General features: G+C 39.8%; 1 protein-coding gene across 5 annotated transcripts in view; it reads left to right on the plus strand.

Moving 5' to 3' along the window:
* The first annotated feature begins 241 nt into the window (after positions 1-241).
* The window catches only part of PCDH17 (protocadherin 17), a 90,189-nt gene continuing 68,986 nt past the window's right edge, over positions 242-21,444 (plus strand). For 4 of the 5 annotated variants that reach the window (XM_063149392.1, XM_063149395.1, XM_063149394.1 and 1 more), the window contains exons 1-2: positions 242-826; positions 2,083-5,589. In XM_063149392.1, coding sequence (XP_063005462.1) covers positions 2,962-5,589 — 2,628 coding nt within the window. In that variant the 5' untranslated portion in view covers positions 242-826; positions 2,083-2,961. The remainder of the gene's footprint in view (positions 827-2,082; positions 5,590-21,444) is intronic. The other variant, XM_063149393.1, reaches the window with a different exon arrangement.

Here is a 21,444-nt window from a genome sequence, read left to right on the forward strand (position 1 = left end):
TGCGCGAGCGGCCAGACACCGCAGCCCGCGCGAGCCGCTCGCGCGCCCCGCGTCCCCCTCGGAGCCGATCTAATCAATGGCACCCAGCGCCCGCCGCGGCCCCGCCCCCCGCCCGCCTCCTCCCATTGGCCGGGCCGCGCCGGGGCCGGCCGGCGCCGCCGCCGCCCATTGGCTGGCGGGGAATCCGTATCAATGTTTAAGCCGCGGCGTGAGGTGAATAGAGGCAGTCGGAGAGCGGCGCTGGGCGAGCGCGGCGCGGCGCGGCGGCCCCGCGAGTGCTGCAGTGAGGGAGGCGAGGAGGGGGGAGAGAGAGGGAGAGAGAGCGAGGCAGAGCGCGGCTCCAACTGTTGAATTTTCCCTGAATTCTCCACTTACCTGCGGGCGGCTGGTGAAATGGATCTGGTTTATCGGAGATCGGCGTTCGCTCCGCGTGCTGCCTGGCTAAGACTGGCGACCCTCTGTTTGCAAGGGGCCACCCATCAATGAGGCAGAGAAGAATAATTGTTTTTTCTTCTTTTTGCGTTTGAAAGCCTCCCTGCCACACGTTGCAGAATTAACTGTGTACTTTGGGTCCGGACTCAAATAAAGGAGAAAAAACAGTGCAGAACTGAGACTCGGAACTAGATCTGTGAGCTATGTATTGGAAACCTATGTTTTTATTGCGTTTTTTTTTCCTTTTAATGTGAAAGATCTCTGATATATTTCACACATAACACTGAGGAAAGGTGGTTAAAAACACTCAGCAAAACAGGAGACAGACGCGCCTCTGTGCCAGTGAGTGGATAACAGCCTTGTTTTCCTGATCCTCAGTCTCCCGGAGAAAGAGGTATAGTAAAAGTGTAGCTGGATCCGACACCCCCACCTTCTCCTTTTTTTTTTTTTTTTTTTTTCCCTTCTTTCTTCCCTCCTTCCTTTCCAAAATATAAATCTGATTAATTTCTTTCCTGTCTATAGAGTGAGTCAGAGAAGCGTTAGGAAGAAGCTGCAACTAATGTCTGTGAAGGGAGGAACATGAGGCGATAGTGAATGTGATTTGTTCCGCTGGATCTGACTCATCCAAGCAGATTGAAACACCTGCATTTCTGGATTTGCCATTCATTTATTTCAGGTTGTTAAAAGAACCTGAAATAATATTTTGCTATCCTTCCCCAGTATTTACCTATACACTGTATCACTAGGAAAGGTGTATATCAGAGAGGGGCAACGCATCTGGCATTGCTGCCGCTCTTCTCCCCTGTACCAAGATGCTCAGAGAGACTGTTAAAGCTTTGAAAGGACTGCAAAAAACGCATCACAGTGATCGCGGAACTGTATAGGTTTTAATATACGCGAATTAATCGATTAAAAGATCGCCCACTTTATTCATCGCCAGGATTGTTTTTCCTCCTCTTCTCACCTCCCCTAAATGAAGAGGGCTAGGCGGCAGTGTCATTGGAAGGAGACGCTGAATAGAAAGAAAAGAGAGGCACTTGATAGCGCAGCCCTGTGAATACAGAGACTGTTTCCCTTTCAGCGAGACTAAGAAAAAGAGAGAGAGAGAGTGTGTGTGTGTGTGTGGTGGCTTCTCTTTCTTCCCCCGCCCTCCCACCCCCTCTCCTGCTTTTTTTTTTTTTTTTTTTTTTTTTTTTTTTTCCAAATCTATGCGTCCAGCCATGGGTTGCCTGTTGCTTTCCTCTCGGCTGGAGAGAAAAGCAAACTGGAATTAAACTGCATCGAGAAAAGTGCAGCTCTTCAGACACGCATACGCACACACGCATAGATACACGGAGAGAAAGGATGTGGTGGTGGCGGCGGCTACTGGCCTGTCTTAAAGAAACCCAAGCGTGCTGCTGATTGAGCTTTCTCTCAAAATACATATTTACTGCTAGTGACGAAGGTGAACTGGTGGGTTTCTTAATTTTTTCACCCCAAAACGACGGGTGGGAGGCTGGTAGTAAAGGGGGAGGAAGGAAGCTATAAATCCGAACACTAGTTTTTGCGGGCGGGGGCGGAGTGGTTTGGGTTTTGGGCTTTTTTTTTAATGTGTTTTGTTTTCCCCTCTTGCCCTGCAATCCTCATTCCCTCTCCCTCTGATTCGGGAAGGAAACAGTGACCCAGGGTGTACGAGACAGAGAGGGGGGAAATACCGACGGCAGCGAGATGCAGCTCTCCGCCGCAAGCAATGCAAGATTAGATCTCTAAATGCAGCAAAACACTCCCTGAAAACCAACAACCCCGCGGTGCAATCAGACATTTCACTGCCGCTCACTGCACACGAAGAGGGCTTCAACAACAAGCTGAGACTTTTTTTTTTTCCCTTCTGTCTCTCTCCTACCCCTCCACTCCATCAATCGCATCACAAGCGATGAGTAGCAAATAAGCTTTTTTACCTCTGCTACAGACCTGTGACCATCCCCTTCTTCTATGTATATATAAATACACATATTTAAGAAATATTTCTGATCGTTTTTAGAACCACAACCACTGTCGCCGGTTTTTTTATTATTGTTATTATTTTTATTATTCTTTGTACATCTGCGGGGATTCAAGGGTCGGGAACACATCGCCTGCCCGGAGGAGAAGATCTTTTGCAAATTTTCTGATTTTTGAAACCCTCCCACTGCCGAAGTTGGACAGACGAAGTAACTGTGAGGGGACTGTAAGCACGGCAAGCTCTTGCTGAAACGCTGCCGAAGCTGCTCCCTCCCCTCCCCCGACCCCCCCGATTGCTCCCTCCCTCTGAGCTACATGGTCTATTTGCTGCCTCTCATCCTGTGTCTCTGCAGATGTTTTAGAGCAACAGGTTCAGGAACTTGAAATATAGGGGTGGGGAAAGAGAAGGGGAAAAAAAAATCAAAACCAAAAAGGAAGGAAAGAGAGAGCCGTCAGAGGAGGAAGGGCAACCCCAGCGCAGGAGGCAAAGAAGACGGGGACAACCCTGGTCGTCGCTGCTGCTCCTGCCGCCCCCACCCCTGCTCGGGGATGTACCTTTCCATTTGTTGCTTCTTCTTCTGCTGGGCTCCCGCCCTGTCGCTGAAGAACCTGAATTACTCGGTGCCGGAGGAGCAGGGAGCGGGCACGGTCATCGGGAACATCGGGCGCGATGCGCGGCTGGCGGCAGGCGCGCCGGGAGGCGGGATGCTGCCCGCGGAGCGCGGCGTTCCCGGCGGCGGCCCCGGGGGCGGCCGCGGCCCCAAGTCCACCTTCCGGGTGCTGGAGAATTCAGCCCCGCACCTCCTGGACGTGGACGGGGAGAGCGGGCTGCTCTACACCAAGCAGCGCATTGACCGCGAGGCGCTGTGCCGGCGCAGCGCCAAGTGCCAGCTGTCCCTCGAGGTGTTCGCCAATGACCAGGAGATCTGCATGATCAAAGTGGAGATTCAGGACCTGAACGACAACGCGCCATCATTCCCCTCTGACCAAGTGGACATGGACATCTCCGAAAATGCTGCACCAGGCACCCGCTTCCCCCTCACCAGCGCCCACGACCCAGACGCTGGGGACAATGGTCTGCGCACCTACCTGCTCACTCGTGACGACTACGGCCTCTTCTCCCTCGATGTGAAGTCCCGTGGTGATGGCACAAAGTTTCCGGAGCTGGTCATCCAGAAGCCACTAGACCGCGAGGAGCAGAGTCACCACACCCTGGTGCTGACGGCATTGGACGGTGGTGACCCACCGCGCTCAGGCACGGTGCAGATCAATGTGCGCCTCATTGACTCCAATGACAACAGCCCCATCTTTGAGGCAGCCTCCTATGTGGTAGAGCTGCCAGAGAACGCGCCGCTAGGCACGGCAGTCATCGACCTCAATGCCACTGATGCCGATGAGGGTACCAATGGAGAGGTGCTCTACTCCTTCAGTGGCTACGCACCTGAGCGCGTCCGTGACCTGTTTAGCATCGACCCACAGAGCGGCCTCATCCGTGTCAAGGGCAACCTGGACTATGAGGAGAGTGGCCTCATTGAGATTGATGTCCAAGCTCGGGACCTGGGGCCAAATCCCATCCCTGCTCACTGCAAGGTCACTGTCCGCCTCATCGACCGCAACGACAATGCTCCCACCATTGGCTTTGTCTCCGTTCGCCAGGGAGCTCTGAGTGAGGCTGCCCCACCAGGCACTGTCATTGCCCTGGTGCGGGTCACCGACCGAGACTCAGGCAAGAACGGACAGCTCCAGTGCCGGGTGCTGGGCGGTGGCGGCGGGCCTGGTGCCGTTCCTTTCACCCTGGAGGAGAACTATGACAACTTCTACACTGTGGTCACCGACCGACCCCTGGACCGTGAGACGCAGGATGAGTACAATGTGACCATCGTGGCACGTGATGGGGGCAATCCCCCACTTAACTCCACCAAGTCATTTTCTGTCCGGATCCTTGACGAGAATGACAACCCACCCCGCTTCAGCAAGAATCTTTATGTGTTGCAGGTGCCTGAGAACAACATCCCTGGAGAGTATCTGGGCTCAGTCTTGGCCCAGGATCCTGACTTAGGCCAAAATGGGACAGTGTCTTACTCCATTCTGCCTGGGCATGTGGGAGATGTCTCCATCTACACCTATGTCTCTGTCAACCCCACAAATGGTGCTATTTACGCTCTGAGGAGCTTCAATTATGAGCAGACAAAGCACTTTGAGTTCCGCGTGCTGGCCAAAGACTCGGGTTCACCCCACCGTGAAAGCAATGCCACAGTGCGTGTCACCGTGCTCGATGTCAACGATAACGCACCCCTCATTGTCCTGCCCGCCCTCATCAACGACACTGCTGAGCTGCAGGTGCCACGCAATGCTGGGGTGGGCTACCCCGTGGGCACCGTCCGCGCCCTGGACAGTGACTTTGGGGAGAGTGGGCGCCTGACGTATGAAATTGTGGAAGGCAATGAGGAGCACCTCTTTGAGATGGACCCCACCAGTGGTGAGATACGCACCTTGCACCCCTACTGGGAGGAGCTCAGCCCTGTGGCTGAACTGGTGGTAAAAGTCAGTGACCATGGCAAGCCCAGCCTCTCTGCTGTGGCCAAGCTCATAGTCAGGGCCTTGGCGGGGCCCCTGCCCGAGGCTGGCGAGCCGCAGGTGAACGGCGAGCAGCATCGGCGGCCGCACTGGGACTTGTCGCTGCCGCTGATTGTGACACTGAGCACTGTCTCCATCATCTTGCTGGCTGCCATGATCACTATTGCTGTGAAGTGCAAGCGAGAGAACAAGGAGATCCGCACCTATAATTGTCGCATTGCCGAGTATAGCCACCCTCAGCTGGGAGGAGGGGGAGGCAGTGGCGGGGGAGGAGGAGGCAGTGGCAGTGGAGGGGGCAAGGGCAAGAAGAAGAAGATCAGCAAGAATGACATTATGCTGGTGCCCAGTGAGGGCGAGGACAGCCGGGGTCCCCTCAATGTCATGAACGTGGTGAGCAGCCCATCCCTGGCCACCTCACCCATGTACTTTGACTACCAGACCCGCCTGCCCCTCAGCTCTCCCAGGTCTGAGGTGATGTACCTGAAGCCCGCCTCCAACAACCTGACTGTACCCCAGGGACATGTGGGCTGCCACACCAGCTTCACAGGGCAAGGGACTAACGCCAGCGAGGCTCCCCCGAGCCGGATGTCCATAATTCAGGTAGGAGACTTTTAGAATACCCTGGACCTCACTTTAGACACTGGTTTAACTTTCCCTTTTGTCTGCAGTGCAATGTGCTGTAAGGCACCACTGTAGGAACCAACACAAGTCACTAAAGAGAGGTGGACTTAATGGAAGTGGAACCAGACATCTGGTGGGTCTGGTTCTGCTGTCTCATTGATGTTTCCCATGTGATTCAAAAGAAAATGCCCCGTGAAACACAGACAGAGTTAGGCAGTGCCAAAGAGGTGCATGTGAGAGTGTGGGCAGGCATTTAGCTCATTTGAGGCATGCTGGGGTATTTTCCCAGGAGACTGTCAGACGAGGTGGGCACTTCCACAGGTTTCACTGCTCTTTGGTTTGGGGTGGAGAAGAGGGAGGGCATTTCTAAAGTGGTCCTACCACCTGCAGTAACTAATAGGACAGGGAAGAAATTGCACACTGAGGACATCTATTGCAACAGCTTATTATAGCCCTCCAACCTTGTATATAAATATGAGCTATCATTCCAAGATGTATGTTTTAATTTTTTTTAAATTTCCTTTTTCAGAATATATATCCATAAATATATTTTTTGACAGTATCATTGGGGCCCCATTGCCTCCTCCTCTCCCCATAAACAACTAACTTTTCAGTGCTGAAAATTCTGCTTAGTCAAATAGAAAATGTATGTGGTGACTCCCTTCTACCTCCAAGTGTTAACAAAACTCACATCCTGTCATAAACCAACAAAACAACTAGTCAGATTTCCAGTAGCCTGAGTCAACATTGATGGTTGCTTTATAGTGAAAGACTTACACACTCTGTCTTCTACCAAAGCTCATTTAGAAATTGTAGCTGGGCTGCATTCTGCTGCCAATTATATCCACACTGTCCTCTACTGACTTTTGTGAATGCGAGAAATGCCAGAATGTGGACCATTGGATATAGAATACTAATCAAAGAATGACTTAATTTTTAGCAGGTAGTTTAAAGTCAAAACTCAGAAGATTTATTTCAGAGCAGTGAACTTGCAGAGTGAAGGTGAGGGCAGAAATTGGCTCCAGTTGATTTAATTTAAAGTATTACTTCATGATTAATGCAGCTTAATGTTCAAACACTACAGGTATGTTCCAAAGTGATTCTTAACGTTCGGATTGAAAGCAGGCTCTGGATAATGACTATTAAATACATTTGAAATGTCATATCTGTTTTATCCTGTGGTTCTCCTGATATGCTGTTCTGAGTCATAGGGGAATGAGCTGAGTGTATCAGAAGTGACACAGACTCATTTTGTGTATGCAGCTAGTGGGAAAGAAGTTGCACTGTAGTCACTTGATGTACCCAAAGAAGATTCATAATACCTTGGAGTTACCATGCCCTGTGATCTGTGAACACCAAGTGTTCTACTTGCCAGCTGTATCTAATACTTTAAACTGAATAGAAATGGCCAGTGGTAATTGACAGATTGAAGAACCAAAATTTAAGTAATCGATGACCTGGAAATGGAACATTTATAACTGGGAAAAAAAAAAAAAGGAAAAAAAAGGAAAATAAAACCTGCCTGTACAAGGTCACTGTAAACTAATCCTCAAGTGACTATTGACTTGTGTCACAGAAACAATTTCATTTTATGCCTATCATGAATTTGTGTTGCTATCAATTAGGTGAGTGGAGCAATACTTAAAATCTGAAATTGATTTTAACAAAAAGTGACACTTTAGGAAAGAGTTTAGGTTAGGGCACAACCAGAGATAATTTGATTTATTACTCATGCTTTAAAAAACAAATAACTTTCCATGACACTGGTTTAAGTAATGTCAACTTTTTTTTTACTGTAAAATGGAGTTGTCAGAAAGCTAAAAAAGAAACACTCCACATTTTTTTCCTACTGACAAGTGTAATAGTTACTAAAAGACAGAAAATTATACTTTCCTACCACCATGTAATGTCTATATAAAGCAATTAATTAATGTATTGATGCTACTGAATAGTAAAGTTTCACTTGTAGTGTAAATCCCTATGGAAAATATGATTCCTTCTTTTTTACAGTGTTCACTGTATAAGATCAATCATGATTTTTTTTTCCCTGAAATCTATATAAAGGTAAAAGAGGAATTTCCTCCCTTAAAAAGTGTGTTGTGGTTTCTGTAAGAGTTTTCATTATGACAACTATGGAAAATGCTAACTGAAACTCCTCGTAACATATACTCATGTATCTAATGCTGGTCTTGTTTTCCTTCATTACCTACACAGAGTGTTTTGGAGGTTTTCATGCTCCAGTCAGTAGATTAGAAAACATTCAGTTCTACCTAGTGTACAGCCTGTTCAAACATACTTACTGATGCTCTATTTTGTAGTTGTATTGGCAAAACAGACACAGTAAGAAACAGCGTACTTGGTTTCTATTTAGAAAAGGCTCAGATTTAAAGTAGCTAGAGAGGAAAATTGATCCTCTTCACTGTACTTTTGCATTACTAAAATACATTTTGTATTCTCCATCTCCACATCCCTGGAGTAAATTTTATATAAAATTTACATTTAGAATGTAGGCACTACTTTATGTCTGGTCCTGTACTTCTGCCTCATGTAAAATTTAAACTGCAGACTTAAGAAGAAATAGTAAAGGATCAGCCCTCTCTCTGGATCTACTACATCTTGAATCACTCCAAGAAACCTGTGTCTGCATATGTAACTTACACAGTTAGGAGTCAAGGGTGTAGGCAGTGGGGAAAAAATAAAATCCAGCTGCTTTATCATCTCTTTTAGTTAATCAATCCAGTTAAGCAATTTTCTTCAGTACCTCAGTAAAGGGAAGGTTAACAATTGTGTAAGGGTTCTCTAACATATGTTCTGATTAGTTTTTACAGATATATTTTTGAAACATGGTAATTCCATACTATGTAATTCATACAATGGAACGACATTTCTTCATTCTCATTTTCTTGGCAAATATTTAATGGCACAATAATCTTTAAAACATTATATATACATACATATATATGTGTGTATATATATATGTACATACTATATGGAGATATATATACATGCTAAATTTTATATATTTACTTAGTACCTCCAATTGATTCTATAAATATTTAATAGCAAATAAATAATTTCTTTCTCAGTAAGATTCAAATTTTCTCCCTCTTATTAGGAGTGCATATTTTTTTTTCCTTTCACTCCCTAGTATGATCTAGTGAAGCCAATGAGCCTTATCGTTCCCTTATTTCTCATGAAAGTATTTTACCATACAGATAGCCCAATTTATATCAACAAATACCTGTGGAGTAAAGTGTTACTTAGTGACTAGGGGTTTCAGCCTGACCCAAAAGGACCACCAGTTGAATGAAATACTTCCTGATATGGGTAAGAGTGGTGTAATCTTGCCTCTCTTTAAGTGACTTCTGTTACACACTAATCACACAATTTGACAGCTTGTGTGTTTGCTCATTTTGCAGCATCCACCTATGTACCACAGTTGCCTGTGCTACTTATATACGAGTCAATGAACTTCTTCAGTACCATAAAAATGGAGTAATTTAAACATGCATGCATACATAAATGTATAAAATGTTGGATGGACAGACGAGGATGCTGTATACATTCAACTTTTATTGGTGCAAGAGACTTGCAAGTTCTTAAGCCCTCTGAAAATTGATCATTTATGATTTGATGTGCACCTGAGATTGATGTGCATTAAGAAAAGTGTTTGGTAACATACTGAGAAGTTACACATTTACACTTCACCAGCCCATGTTATATTGTTCTTATCTTCTGCAATCATTTTTTAAAAATAGTTTAGAAACAGTACTTTCAAGGAAAAGTCTGTTAAAAATATTTAAATATTGGGCCGTGCTGTACAGTTCTCATTGCCAGAGTCAAAATTCCATGTGACTTTTGAATCACTTAAGAGCCAAACTATTAATTTTTATTGGGAAGAAGGAAAGCAGGAGAAAATGGAAACTCAACATGGCTGAAAGAAGATTTCTGTTCACTCTAGAACTTAAAGAAAATTTGGCTCTTCTCATTCTGGTGACCTACTCAACTGACTACAAGAAACAGAATTTTGCTTTATTTTGAAGTGCAGACATCAGAAAAAAAAAGTATAAACATACATAGAGGTGTATCTCTTCTACCAAAATTTTGAGTTAGTTAGTTTGCCTTTCCCTGTGTGAGCAAATCACAGCTTCTTCTTGCAGATTTTCAATAGGTAAGAGTAGATGGATAAAGGAAAACAAATAGTTTCTTTACACAAATAGCTTCCAGAAATAGATTCCTCAATGTGAAATATCAGTAGTGTAGAAAACTGTCTGCAATATGCAAGAGTAGTGTTGATCATCCTAGAAATTATTTATTGCTATACTTGTGGTGTAATTGGGGAGTTTTGTAAATGTATCAGGAATAAGGTGGGAGTGAATAAAAAAAGAGGTGGTCACAGCTTTTGTTAAACAACAGCTAAAAGTGAATGTGCAGAAAGAAGCTCTCAAGCTGGGGATCGCTCTATCTGCTGTACCAGGCACTCCCACTGCATTTCAAGATAAAGTACAGATCATTCTTAATACTTCAGGCACCTGATGTTTATGATGTGACAATAGATTAGTGTCAAGTCCCAGTGCAGCTTCATCTCCAGGCGACTGGTAATACCTAAGAAGATAGAGTCTTCAATGGAAATAAAAAACCCATGAGCCACATTAGTGCTGCTCTGTCTTTAAATGAACTATTTCATACCTTGAGAAACTTCTGCTCAGAAACTTCAAGATTACAAAAGGAAATCTGCAGCTGCTGCATATAAGGAGAAGCAGCTTTCATCAGAGAAGTTGCACTCATCCTCAGTGATTTAAATTCCCATCTGAAAACAGAGGTATATATGTTTTTTTATATCTCCTACTTCAACTGAGGAATATTATTCCCTGTTCTCACTAGAACTAGTACAAGGTAACATTTTTCATCAAGAAGATACTGGAGCACTAAACACTTGCAAGTTTGCAGGTTTCTACTCTATATATTCCATATATTGCATATTCTAGGGATGTATCTAAAGCCACTAAGTTGTGACATGCAATTCTTGAACTACCTGCCTAGGTATCATTATTGTGGCTTAAATAGTATTTTGCAAGGCTAGATGTTTTGCAAAATAATTCCTTTGAATGCTTGCATTTTGTTAATACAGTCTGCAGCTTTGTGTACAGTCTGGCTTTGTACACTGCACATTTGTGAACAAGGTGTTACATTGCTCTGCAGCTTTAGTTTCATTCACTGGATGAAGTCCATTCTAGAGTTGACTATGTAAAAATTTCAGGGCAAAACCTTTCCTATACGTCCATGAATCTTTGATTAATTTTTTATTTTTTTTTGTCAATGTGCACTGCATAGTATCGAGGCACAAAACACACACATTTTAGGACCAGATCTGGCAACACACCACTCACTGTGGCATGTGCACAGGCTGCTGAAATAGACAGAGAAAGCAGAATTGAACTCCTTTTTTGTGTTACATCTGTCCTGGTCTTGATCTGAGTTCTTTACTGGTGATATTTATAGCACTATTATTTTAAAAGGATCATTCTTGATATACAGGTCTATTTGAAATCTAAAGAACTTTCCAAGATGAAGAGCTGTAATAAAGAACAAGAACAACAACAACAACAACAAAAAAAAAAAAAAAAAAAAAGAGAAAAAAACAAATTAACAATCAAAAGTGGAATAAGTGGAATATACGTATTATGAAAAAGAAAACAGTCTTTCCAGAACAGAAATTCTTGTTAACAAAAAAATAAGTATAATATCTCTGTAGAACTTGCTGTTTTATAAAAGACATGAAGCAAGTTATGTAAGATTGAGTGTCACAGCTCTCAACTGTTCTTAAAGTTGTCTGAGATTTCTACATCTTTGTATTCACTGTCACTACCTAAACTTAGCTGGAAAGATCCCTACAATTTTTCTGATTATCAGTGCAATTTCAATGACTGATCAATCCTTTGATGAGTTATCTATAACAACATATTTTCTCAAGTTTCTATTATCCTTCCCCATGTTGATAAAAGGCAGTTCTTACTCATAATTCAGTCAATAGCATAATTTTGACTTCATAAATGGTATTGGTGGTTCAAGAGTGAATCCTGATGAGACCTTTATGGAATGCAGCTAGGAATAGTATGATTGGGCCCTTTATTTTGAGGTTTTAGGGTTTTGTGTTTTGTTTGTTTTTGTTTTTTTTTCTTATGCCATCTTTACAAACAATTAATGAGACTGGAATTTAGATGTTTTTTGTAACTATGATGTGAAGTGTAACACAGCATCATAGAATGGCTTAGGTTGGGCAATACTTTCAGGATTCCAATGGTAAGCCATCAAGTCTGATGGTTAACCCAGAATAATCATGTGTACAGTGGAAAAGAAATCAAATACTCCATTGAACGTATTGCTGAACATATGCTACCACATGTTTTCATATATTTCTTAAACTGTGAATAATGCAGCATTATTATTAAAACTTATTAAATATTTTTACATGGAAAATTAGCAATAGGTATGTATGAAATATTCACAAATATTTCTTGGTATTAGGAAAGCATAGATACAATCTGGTTTCTCTGGTAAGACAAAAGCATCATTAAAAAATTCCTCCCAAGTCACAATATCTGGATGTGAACCAGCTGTGATTTAATTAAAAAAAATAGTATTTTTTTAGTCTTTTTTCCCCAGTATTTTTTTTTCTTCCTCTTTACTACCTTCCTCCTCAGAACGCATTAACATATCAGCCAATATTTACATATATGTTTCTAAGTATCTTGCCTAATTTGTTCTTGCTTTTGTTGTTTCTACAAAAGTTAAAAGTCTCAAGTTAAATTAGATTTAGGTTTTGCCAGGCAAGGCACTCATTCTACATGTATATATGTTGTTTTTTGGATTTGGTTTTGTTTTTTTCTGAAGAAAACATATATGTTGCATGGCAGAATTCTTCAGATACTTCTTCAAGCCTGAGGGAGCACCTGCACGTATGAAGAAAAGGCATTTTGACACTAGCATTAATGTTTTCCAATAGGTAAAAAAATTCAGTGATGAGCACTTAAACAAGGATTTGTTGACCAGAGCAGAAACACAGCTCTGTTTTTATCTTTAAAATATAGAAGCAATCCTCTGATGCCAAAAGGTCAGTGTGGAGCAGTTGGGACAAATTTTTGCAGCAGACAGCCTGAAAGCTTTGTGCTTTCAATTGTATGGCTACTTCAGCTCTAAGAGAAGTGATAAAATTAATGCTAAAGTGTTCAAAAGTACAGGAAACAAGTAAAACTCTCAGGGGACTGCAGGCTCTTGCCTTAATAGAAAAAAGAGGAAAAAGAAAAATAATAGAAAAAAAGTACTAGAAAGAGAGTGGTAAAATTACTGGGGAAAAAAGTTCCTTGAGTTTAAGTGTTTTATTTGTTAAGTTTTTAATGGAGCATCAAGGACATTAACAAGTCACTGCTTTTGTTGATGAGATGAAACAAAGTAATGTGCAGCTGCCATAATTCTTAGCCAGGGTGCATTCTAAGCCCTACTAATCTATTTGTCATAGTGCAACCTCTGTTTTTCAGTCTGCTGTTGACTTTTTTTTTTTTTTTTTTTTTTTAACAGAAGAAGATTCTGGATTAATTACTGTAAATCCTATGAGAAAGGAAAAAAAAGTAAATTATTAAGCAGTTTTGATAAAATACTCAGTATTAAGTACTACATTCAAGAAGAAGCAAATTCTTATGAATGTCCCTGTTAATTAGGATATTAGACAGTGCTTTAAATAACCTTCTTGAGCAGTCATATATTTTCTAGTTAAATCCCAGAGGCTACTGATACATTTCCTTCTTAATAAGGTCACATAAGAACCATCTCTTTCTCCTACTGGCTTGCTTCCACTCGGGAGTGGTATTACCTGTAGGGAAAGGTACCAGATCAATTCATTCACTTGCTTGACATGAAATCTCCTTTTTTTGTCCCGAAAACTGAGGAGTCCCTCTAAATGCAAAGACAAAACTCTATAGTTTCAGTCAGTTACTAGTGTTATTTGTACAGAGGAACAGCATAAAGATCAATTTATATCTCACTTTGGTTCACTGAGGGTATCTCCTTTTCCAACCCTCAAGACCATCAGTCCCATTTTGGTCTATTTTCAATAGAATAAGGTATAAGCAGTCTAGGCATGTTAAGTCCTTCAAATTAAGATATTTGATTTTAGCCATGGACCTTTCTACTGGCTCTGTGGCATATGTGTCAGATCAGAGTTTCTCACATTCATAAAGTACTTTAACAGAAGAGTTCCCAATCTCATCCTGTTCCCTGCTGGGTGGCTTTGTGCTGCAGTCCCTGCAGCCTGCCAGAGGAGAACTCCAAAAGGGAAAGGAAAAGTCTTGTCATGGTATGTAAATGCATCATTTCAGCTGCGTGGGTGAGACCTCTAGTCGATGCATTGTAGGTTCTTGCAGTTATAGTCATGCACTCTATTTTCAGAGGGTGGTTCAGACCATCTACTGGTCTGTACATGGCACGTGTGTATTGCCTGGACTAGTTCTAATGACACTCTGATTATTCATATTTCCAGGCCTTTTTCTGGAACACTTCCAGACACTTTTATTATATCGAAATGGCTCTTACAGTTCATTGAGCATCCAGCATAGTACTGTTGAATATGATTGGTGCATGTGCATATATTTATTAAAACAAAAAAAAAATCAGGCAGTTAAACTGCATAATTGTGGGAAAACGAATCATAACAATAAAAGACCATTTAAGTTAACAAGCTTTGTGATCAAAGAATAAATGCAGGTTAGATAAATGAGACTCCAGATGTAACTAATCTACATAAATAAGCTTCAGTCTGAATAGAGGATAGAACTGTATTAAAATAATCTTAAAATGTTTTAAAAGTATTTTACTTTAATGCTTTTATAATTTCTAGTTTAATTTCATGATATTTTTAACATTTCTTCTCTATAAGAAGACCTGAGTTAAGTGATAAACTACTTTTACATGCTTTTATGTTTTGATTAACAATGTTTACAATGCAAAAAAAAGTCTAAACTAATACAAGTAAACAAAAGTAACATCATAAGTTTTCATTCTGGTTTGACTGTGTTGTGTGTCAAAAACATAAAGCATTTTTAATGTCTTAATTTTAATTTTTTTATGTGGCAATGTTTTTTGATTGATTTTTAATTAAAGAAAAACATTAAAGGGAACATTTAAAGGACAATTTCTTGTTTACTGTCTTTATCAGCAGAGAGCAGCCTTTGTAGTGTTTGAAAGCTGGTGCATTAAAAATCAATTTCAAGTCTTCAAAGCTGTAAACTCTTGCTTGCTTTGTAGATATATACTGTTTTTAAAATCATTGGAAGCACAGTTGACAATTGAATTAAAACAAAAGGTAAATAATGGTTTCATGAACATTTGAAGGATTTTAATGTATTTTTAATAATAGCTACAGGAATTTTTTATAGCGACAGACATGTGAATAACAATTTGTAGCTTTTAAATGCATAATTTGTTCCCAAAGACAGTTTTGTGCATTCTTTTATTAAGAGAATTTTGTTTAAAACTTCTCTTGGTGTTATTCTGTTGTTTTTACTGAATACTATGATTCAAACACAGAACATGTCAGTCAGTTTCTTTACTTACTATATTTCTGTCTCGCTCTTCGCTGATTGCTAAGCAACCACTTATGATTGTTTAGCTACGAATCAGTTTAAAAAAAAAGGTAAGCTGAAGTGGGCTAAACAAAATGTTCATTAATTCTTAATGAAAATATTTAAATTCTATAAAATTTTAAAAGTAACAAAGAAAGGAACATTGTCTTAACGATGTACCTCAGATTCAGCACTTGAGTGGCTGCCAGCAGACTCAAAAATGCTCTTTTTGTGCAAATCTAGAAAAAAGCGTGTCCTTAGTCAGTGCATGAGTAATTTTGAGGCCTGTGGAAATATACATATATATGTATAATTAAATTAATAATATTTCTTTCAGGGTGGGATCCTTAAAACACGTAATCAGTGATCATTTTAATTTGGGTCGACAGAAACATAAAATTAAATAGATCATTTACAGGTGTGGGGTTGCTGATGTGCATAAGCATGTGCAGAATTCAGCCCAGATTCTGTTATTCTGTGTTACCTGAACTGCTCCCTGTTGCTTCTCTCCTTTGCTTTAAGAATGCTGCAAAGCTGCAAAAGCTGTTAGTTTCACTTAGCCTCCAACTGCATTTTCTCGTATTCTGTTGAGATAGTCCTGATGTCTTGCTTTCTTGCAGAGACTTGAGTAATTTGATATGCAGATTTGAAGATCATAAAAACAATCCAGCTTTGATGATCATGAGCCAGATTATCCAGCCACAGCTGTAAAGTACCAAGTGTGTTCTTTTGTGATCTCTTCAACATTTCAGTGGATCAAATGACAATGAGGATATAGTGGAATTTAGAGTGCTTGGGAAATAATGAAATTAAAAGCCTTTTTAAAATGACAGCCAGACAGCTTAGAAACTATTATATTTCTAGGCTATGGGCTAGATATGTAACTGTGTGTATGCATGCATACATGGATATATTCAGAAAAGAGAGCAGAATGGAATCAAAAGATCCATCTAGATGGATAAAAAGCATTATTAATGAGCAATGTGCATCTATTTATTTTTTTTTTTAATATTGTATATGATCTCAACAGAGCTGTGTAGCAGTGTTTTGGAAGATGCTGTCAACATGCACCTTTTGCTGCAAACTAGGAAGCATCAAGTTTAGAGACAAATGATGTTGTCATTTTTTTTCCTGAGGCAAGAGTATTGGTAAGGAAGGACCTCATTTTCCACTTCGTGATGGAATCCTGCTATCAAACTTCAGGATTGAGAGTGATGATTAAAAGGAAGTATAATTCATGCAACATGTGAAAAGAAGCAGCACTTAACTGATTCCACAGCCTGCATTAGTTATTAAAAAGTACATGATAATTTGCATCTCATAGCTCCAAGGCGAGAAATATATCAGTCAGCTTTGTAGCCTTTGAGTGAAAAGGAGGTGAAAACAAGATATTGTCTGTTACATCTTTCAACATACAGTCTAAATTTTGTCTAAATCTGAACATGTATTTTGTCTATTTAAACCACATGTAGCTTCTTTTCAGGTGTAACAGGCTATAGTATTGCAAGGGGCAGAAGCAACTGTATCAATTTATTTTATTATGTATTCATTGGCCATCACATACATGATCTTTCCCAAAAGTATATCTCTCATTATTGCAACAATATGATATAACAAAATAATAATTCCTTCAAGCGTGAAATAACTAATTTTAAGTATTTTCCTGGGCTCATTTATTTCAAACAACCTTCCAGAATTTTGAAGAGAACTTCAATTTCAGTTCATTTAATATATGTATAGACCACAAATAGACTTTCCTTCATCCCCTGATATTGGCAAAGGAAACTTAGGAATGAATATCTGGATTTCCAGATTTTGACCTACTTGTAAACCAAGAAGAAGCTGTTCCTATTAAACAAATTTAAGCTTTGGGAATTTTGGTTAGCAATTGCAAAAATATTTAGATAAATTACTTGCGGTTATACTTGTCTTGCTGATACCTGTGAATGAAGAAATACGTGCACATGCTGAATAGCCATGGGAGGAGAACACTTTTTTAAGGGAAAGTTTTTGTTCTGATTTAAGTTTTGGATTTTCTATAGTGTTTTTAATAAAGACAATTACATAGTAATTTGGGTTAGAATGCATGCCCAGTTCCCCATCTCAAAACCCAATTTGTTACTACCTGTGGCTATTTCTATTAAAAAAGAAACATAATTACTATGAGTCTCAGCAGTCTAAGAGTAAATTTTTGCAATTACAATGCTTCCCTTGGGCAGATATATGAAAATGGCAGATTAATTCCTGCCAGTCTATTCCTTGCACATTCTTAAGGTTACTGGTAGCTTGGACTATCATTATATTGGTGATGTTTATTGTCCTGTGGCTAAGGTTAAAGAAGGGATGCTACTATAAACCCTTAGGACTAGGATGCTATACCACCGCCTTGCAAAGTCTCTGTGCTGAAGTGTGATCCACAGTATCCTAAGAGCATCCTAAAATCATCATGGAAAGTGGATGATTTTGCTGTTGATTTCAGCATTACTTAGAAGGATATTTTGTATTTTATTGCTTTATGCCTCAAAAGATTTAAATAAAAGCACCAAACAAACTCAAGTTTAATAATTCTTAGGAATTTATCAAGACATTAATAAAGCTGCAGGTAGTTCCTTAATATTTTATAGATCTGTTTTATTCCAAATAGCACATTGCATGAAACACCAGTAAACAAAGATGGCCCTGAAATTATATAAATGAAGAAATTCCGATGGAAATAATTCATCTTCCAGTGCGTTTCTCTACCTGTAAACAAGTTTTGAGAGCATATGAGTACATGAATTGCATGCAAAGGCGGAGCTCCTGGAGATCACTCTCTGCAGCTAGGCACCTAACTCCATATTGAATTCCAGTGTTGGAAGTTGGTGTGGCTTCACATGGGCTCATGATCCACCTGCAGGGAGCAGCATTAGTCTGTGTTACACATGATCTGGTTTGAGTATCCAGGAAGAGCAGTATGAACAATCCCAAGTTATTTATTTTACATTTTGCATGAACTTTTGTTTGAAATTTCTTGCACTGCACCTGGAGTCTTTTGTTTTCTTTTCCCCGTTTGAAAGAGGTTTCCACATGTGCCACTTCTGGATGTCAACTTGGGGACATCTGTAATGTGGACATTATTTAGAGACAGTTTCATTGACTATTTTCTTTGACAGGTCATATATAAAATTTTAAAAAGTAAAATATATATGCATGCTTCAGTTGATGTTCAATGCATTCCACTTTGGAAAAAAGTGCTCACACATACTGGTGCTGAGCATCCTGCTAATTAGAGAGGAAGTCCATAATTAAATCCCTGTGTTCTAACAAACCCCTCAGTCAAATATTAGCATTCATGTTCAGTCACTCTATCCCCGGTGAAACCTGCAGCAGTGTCCTAGATATTGACAAACCAAGACTGCTTTGGAACAGAACGATGACTTTATCTAATCCTGGAATCTTTGCAGAGAACATATCTTATGTGGATCTTCTTAATTTTACAGAAAGATCTGATTTCAGAGTCTTGATGTGGCAAGCCATAATGAGAAGGGCAATCCAGAACATTTTTTTCCCAGTCTTTTAAGAACTTATGGGTCAAAGTCAGCTTTTAAATGCCTATGAAGGTAGAGATTACCTGTGTTAAGTGGGTGTTGTGTTCTACATGAGGTGATCCTATAAAGAAGGGTAGTTAATTTTTCTTTTACTTGTTTTGAATCAATTTAATATACAGTACCATCAGAAGACATTGCAGTAGGTTAACACTGAAGTGACAGAGTTGTGGATGCATGCACACAGCCCTGTGTAAGAATAGCCTTATTTTTTTTTCTGTCCAAGTCTACTTGACCACTGCTGCTATGCTCATGGTATAATGGTGTATTCAGTCAAACTTTCCATTTTACGAGGTACCTCATCATAGACACATGACTGTTATGACTTTAAAATATATTTAGGGACAGAACCTCTTGCTAAATTTGTGCAAGCCTAAATTATTTATCTTATGTCACAAATAATAAATCAACTCATCACCATCTTACAGTTGAAAATCTCCTTGCATGGCCATGTGAGTCTGTAAAGCTTGATGATCTACTATTCTGTCATAAATTCAGCCATTATTTTGGCAGCATATTTAGTGCTTTCCTAGTGCTTAGAGGAAATAATTATGCAAAGGTATTTGTGTGAAAGTAGGGATTTGTATCTTGTCAAAAAATGTTTAGAAAATACCTTGTTGAGTATTTTTAAGAAAAAAGTGAAAATAAAGAGTTGCATGACCTAAATAAGAAATTAGACAAAAACTTGAAATGTAAGTTTTAACATCTGTGATATTTTTCTGAATTCCTAGGGAATTTGACGGAATCATTGCTTTTCTGGTGTGAGATTTTAGAAAGAGAAAGGGGATAAGGCGGCAGCTTTAAAGAAAAGGAGGTGATCTAGATTTACCCCTTTTTTCTGATCGCCACCTAGGAAGAAAGCTTCAGTGTTCCTCTTTGTGTGTGTTTTCTGTGCAGGCAGTGTGGCTTCAGAACCAAATCCTTCTCCATCTTTGTTGCTAATTTCTTTCCCTCAGTAGGGAGGAAACACAGAACTGGAATTTCGTGCCACATACAGCATTTGCTGCCTAGCTAATCACCTTTCCCCGTCACTGCCATTACAAATTTGTTCAAATGCAACTTTCTTCAGCATACAACATATGTATCTGTGGGAATGTAGCACACCATGTAAAGGCTCGCTTAGCTGGTAATTGAAGTAAGCAGACTGATCCAAGGGCTATTGAAACCAGTTTGAAAACACCCATTGATTTCGCTGGACCTCAGGTCATGGCTTGTGGGAGTTTTATTGTTGCCTTTAGTGCGAGTGTGGGTTGGACAGAAAAAGGTAAACATACTGGGTAGATGTTAACACAAAGTTAACAGATTTTGAATATCCAGTGTCTCTGTTTTCTCCTTACTAAAAATGATAAGTACAAAACAGATTAACAGTTTCTAAAGGCCATAATTTGTTCTCCTTCTCCAACATCTAGTACTGTGGTGTTTATAAGCTTTTATCTGTTCAGAAAACATTTGGGTTATGTTGCTCTTAGAAACAGGAAATAAGCAGTGGTAAGAATAGGAAAAAATTTCACTTTACTTACTGGCTTCACTGAGAATTTCTGCTAAGTCTCAAAATTAAAAAAAAAAATAAAGCCAGGAGATCAACATTGAATGTGAAAGACAGAAAGAAAGAGAGAAAGAGAGACAATAGAAGAAAGAAAAAGAAAGAAAGAAAGAAAGAAAGAAAGAAAGAAAGAAAGAAAGAAAGAAAGAAAGAAAGAAAGAAAGAAAGAAAGAAAGAAAGAAAGAAAGAAAAAGAAAGAATACAGTTGTTCTCATGCAGAAAAAGGTGTTCTAAACATTTTTAAATTCTAAACAAATACTTTGATCATATCCTTACATTTCAAGGCAGTATTTCAAAAGTCTTCCCTTTATTTTTAAATTTCCTTTAAATTCTAGACTTCATATTTAACATGAAAAATCAAAACAAATCCAACCGACAAATGCTATCAAATGCACACTCCTATATGTATCGTTATTTTGAGTTCATGGTATGATATTCTTAGAATAAGCTGGATATTGTGATAAGTGCAGATTTCATTCTAGTTAGCTAATTGTAATTGAGTCTGTTATGCAGTAAACATAATATCTGTTAGGAATACTAAGGTAGACTCAACATGGTGGGAGCCATAGATAAAAGGAGCATTAAAGCGTTTCAAATTCAATCATTAGGTTTCATTGCACCCATCTGCTACCAGAAAATATAATGGGTAGCTTGATTCATTGACCCTTAACTGTCATTTTTGAACCATGTTTTCTTAAATCCATATTTTCAAGTCAGACTTAGAGAGTTAATTTGGTAAGAGAATACCGAGTATATTTTAATGCAATTACTTTTTTTCTTTTCTTTACTTTTTTTTTTTAATATATAATCAGATTTAACGGTCGCTTGTATGTTCTACTAATCCAGTGAAAGTAGTTATTTCATATTGAATGTGGTTAAAAGCAACTAATGTTCAACTTCATTAAGACTTCTATTAAATAGAAGGTTTGCTGAATTTCTGCTATTTTTTAATTCATGAACTATTACCTTTTAGTTATTATTTCTGGGGATTTCTGTTACATGAGAATTATACTTACATGTTTCATTTCCACAAAGACTATACAGCACAGCACAACGGCTAAATAGAGATTGAAACTGTGGAGTGCTTTGT

This window comes from Melospiza melodia, chromosome 2 (assembly GCF_035770615.1).
Source record: "Melospiza melodia melodia isolate bMelMel2 chromosome 2, bMelMel2.pri, whole genome shotgun sequence".
Taxonomy (NCBI): domain Eukaryota; kingdom Metazoa; phylum Chordata; class Aves; order Passeriformes; family Passerellidae; genus Melospiza; species Melospiza melodia.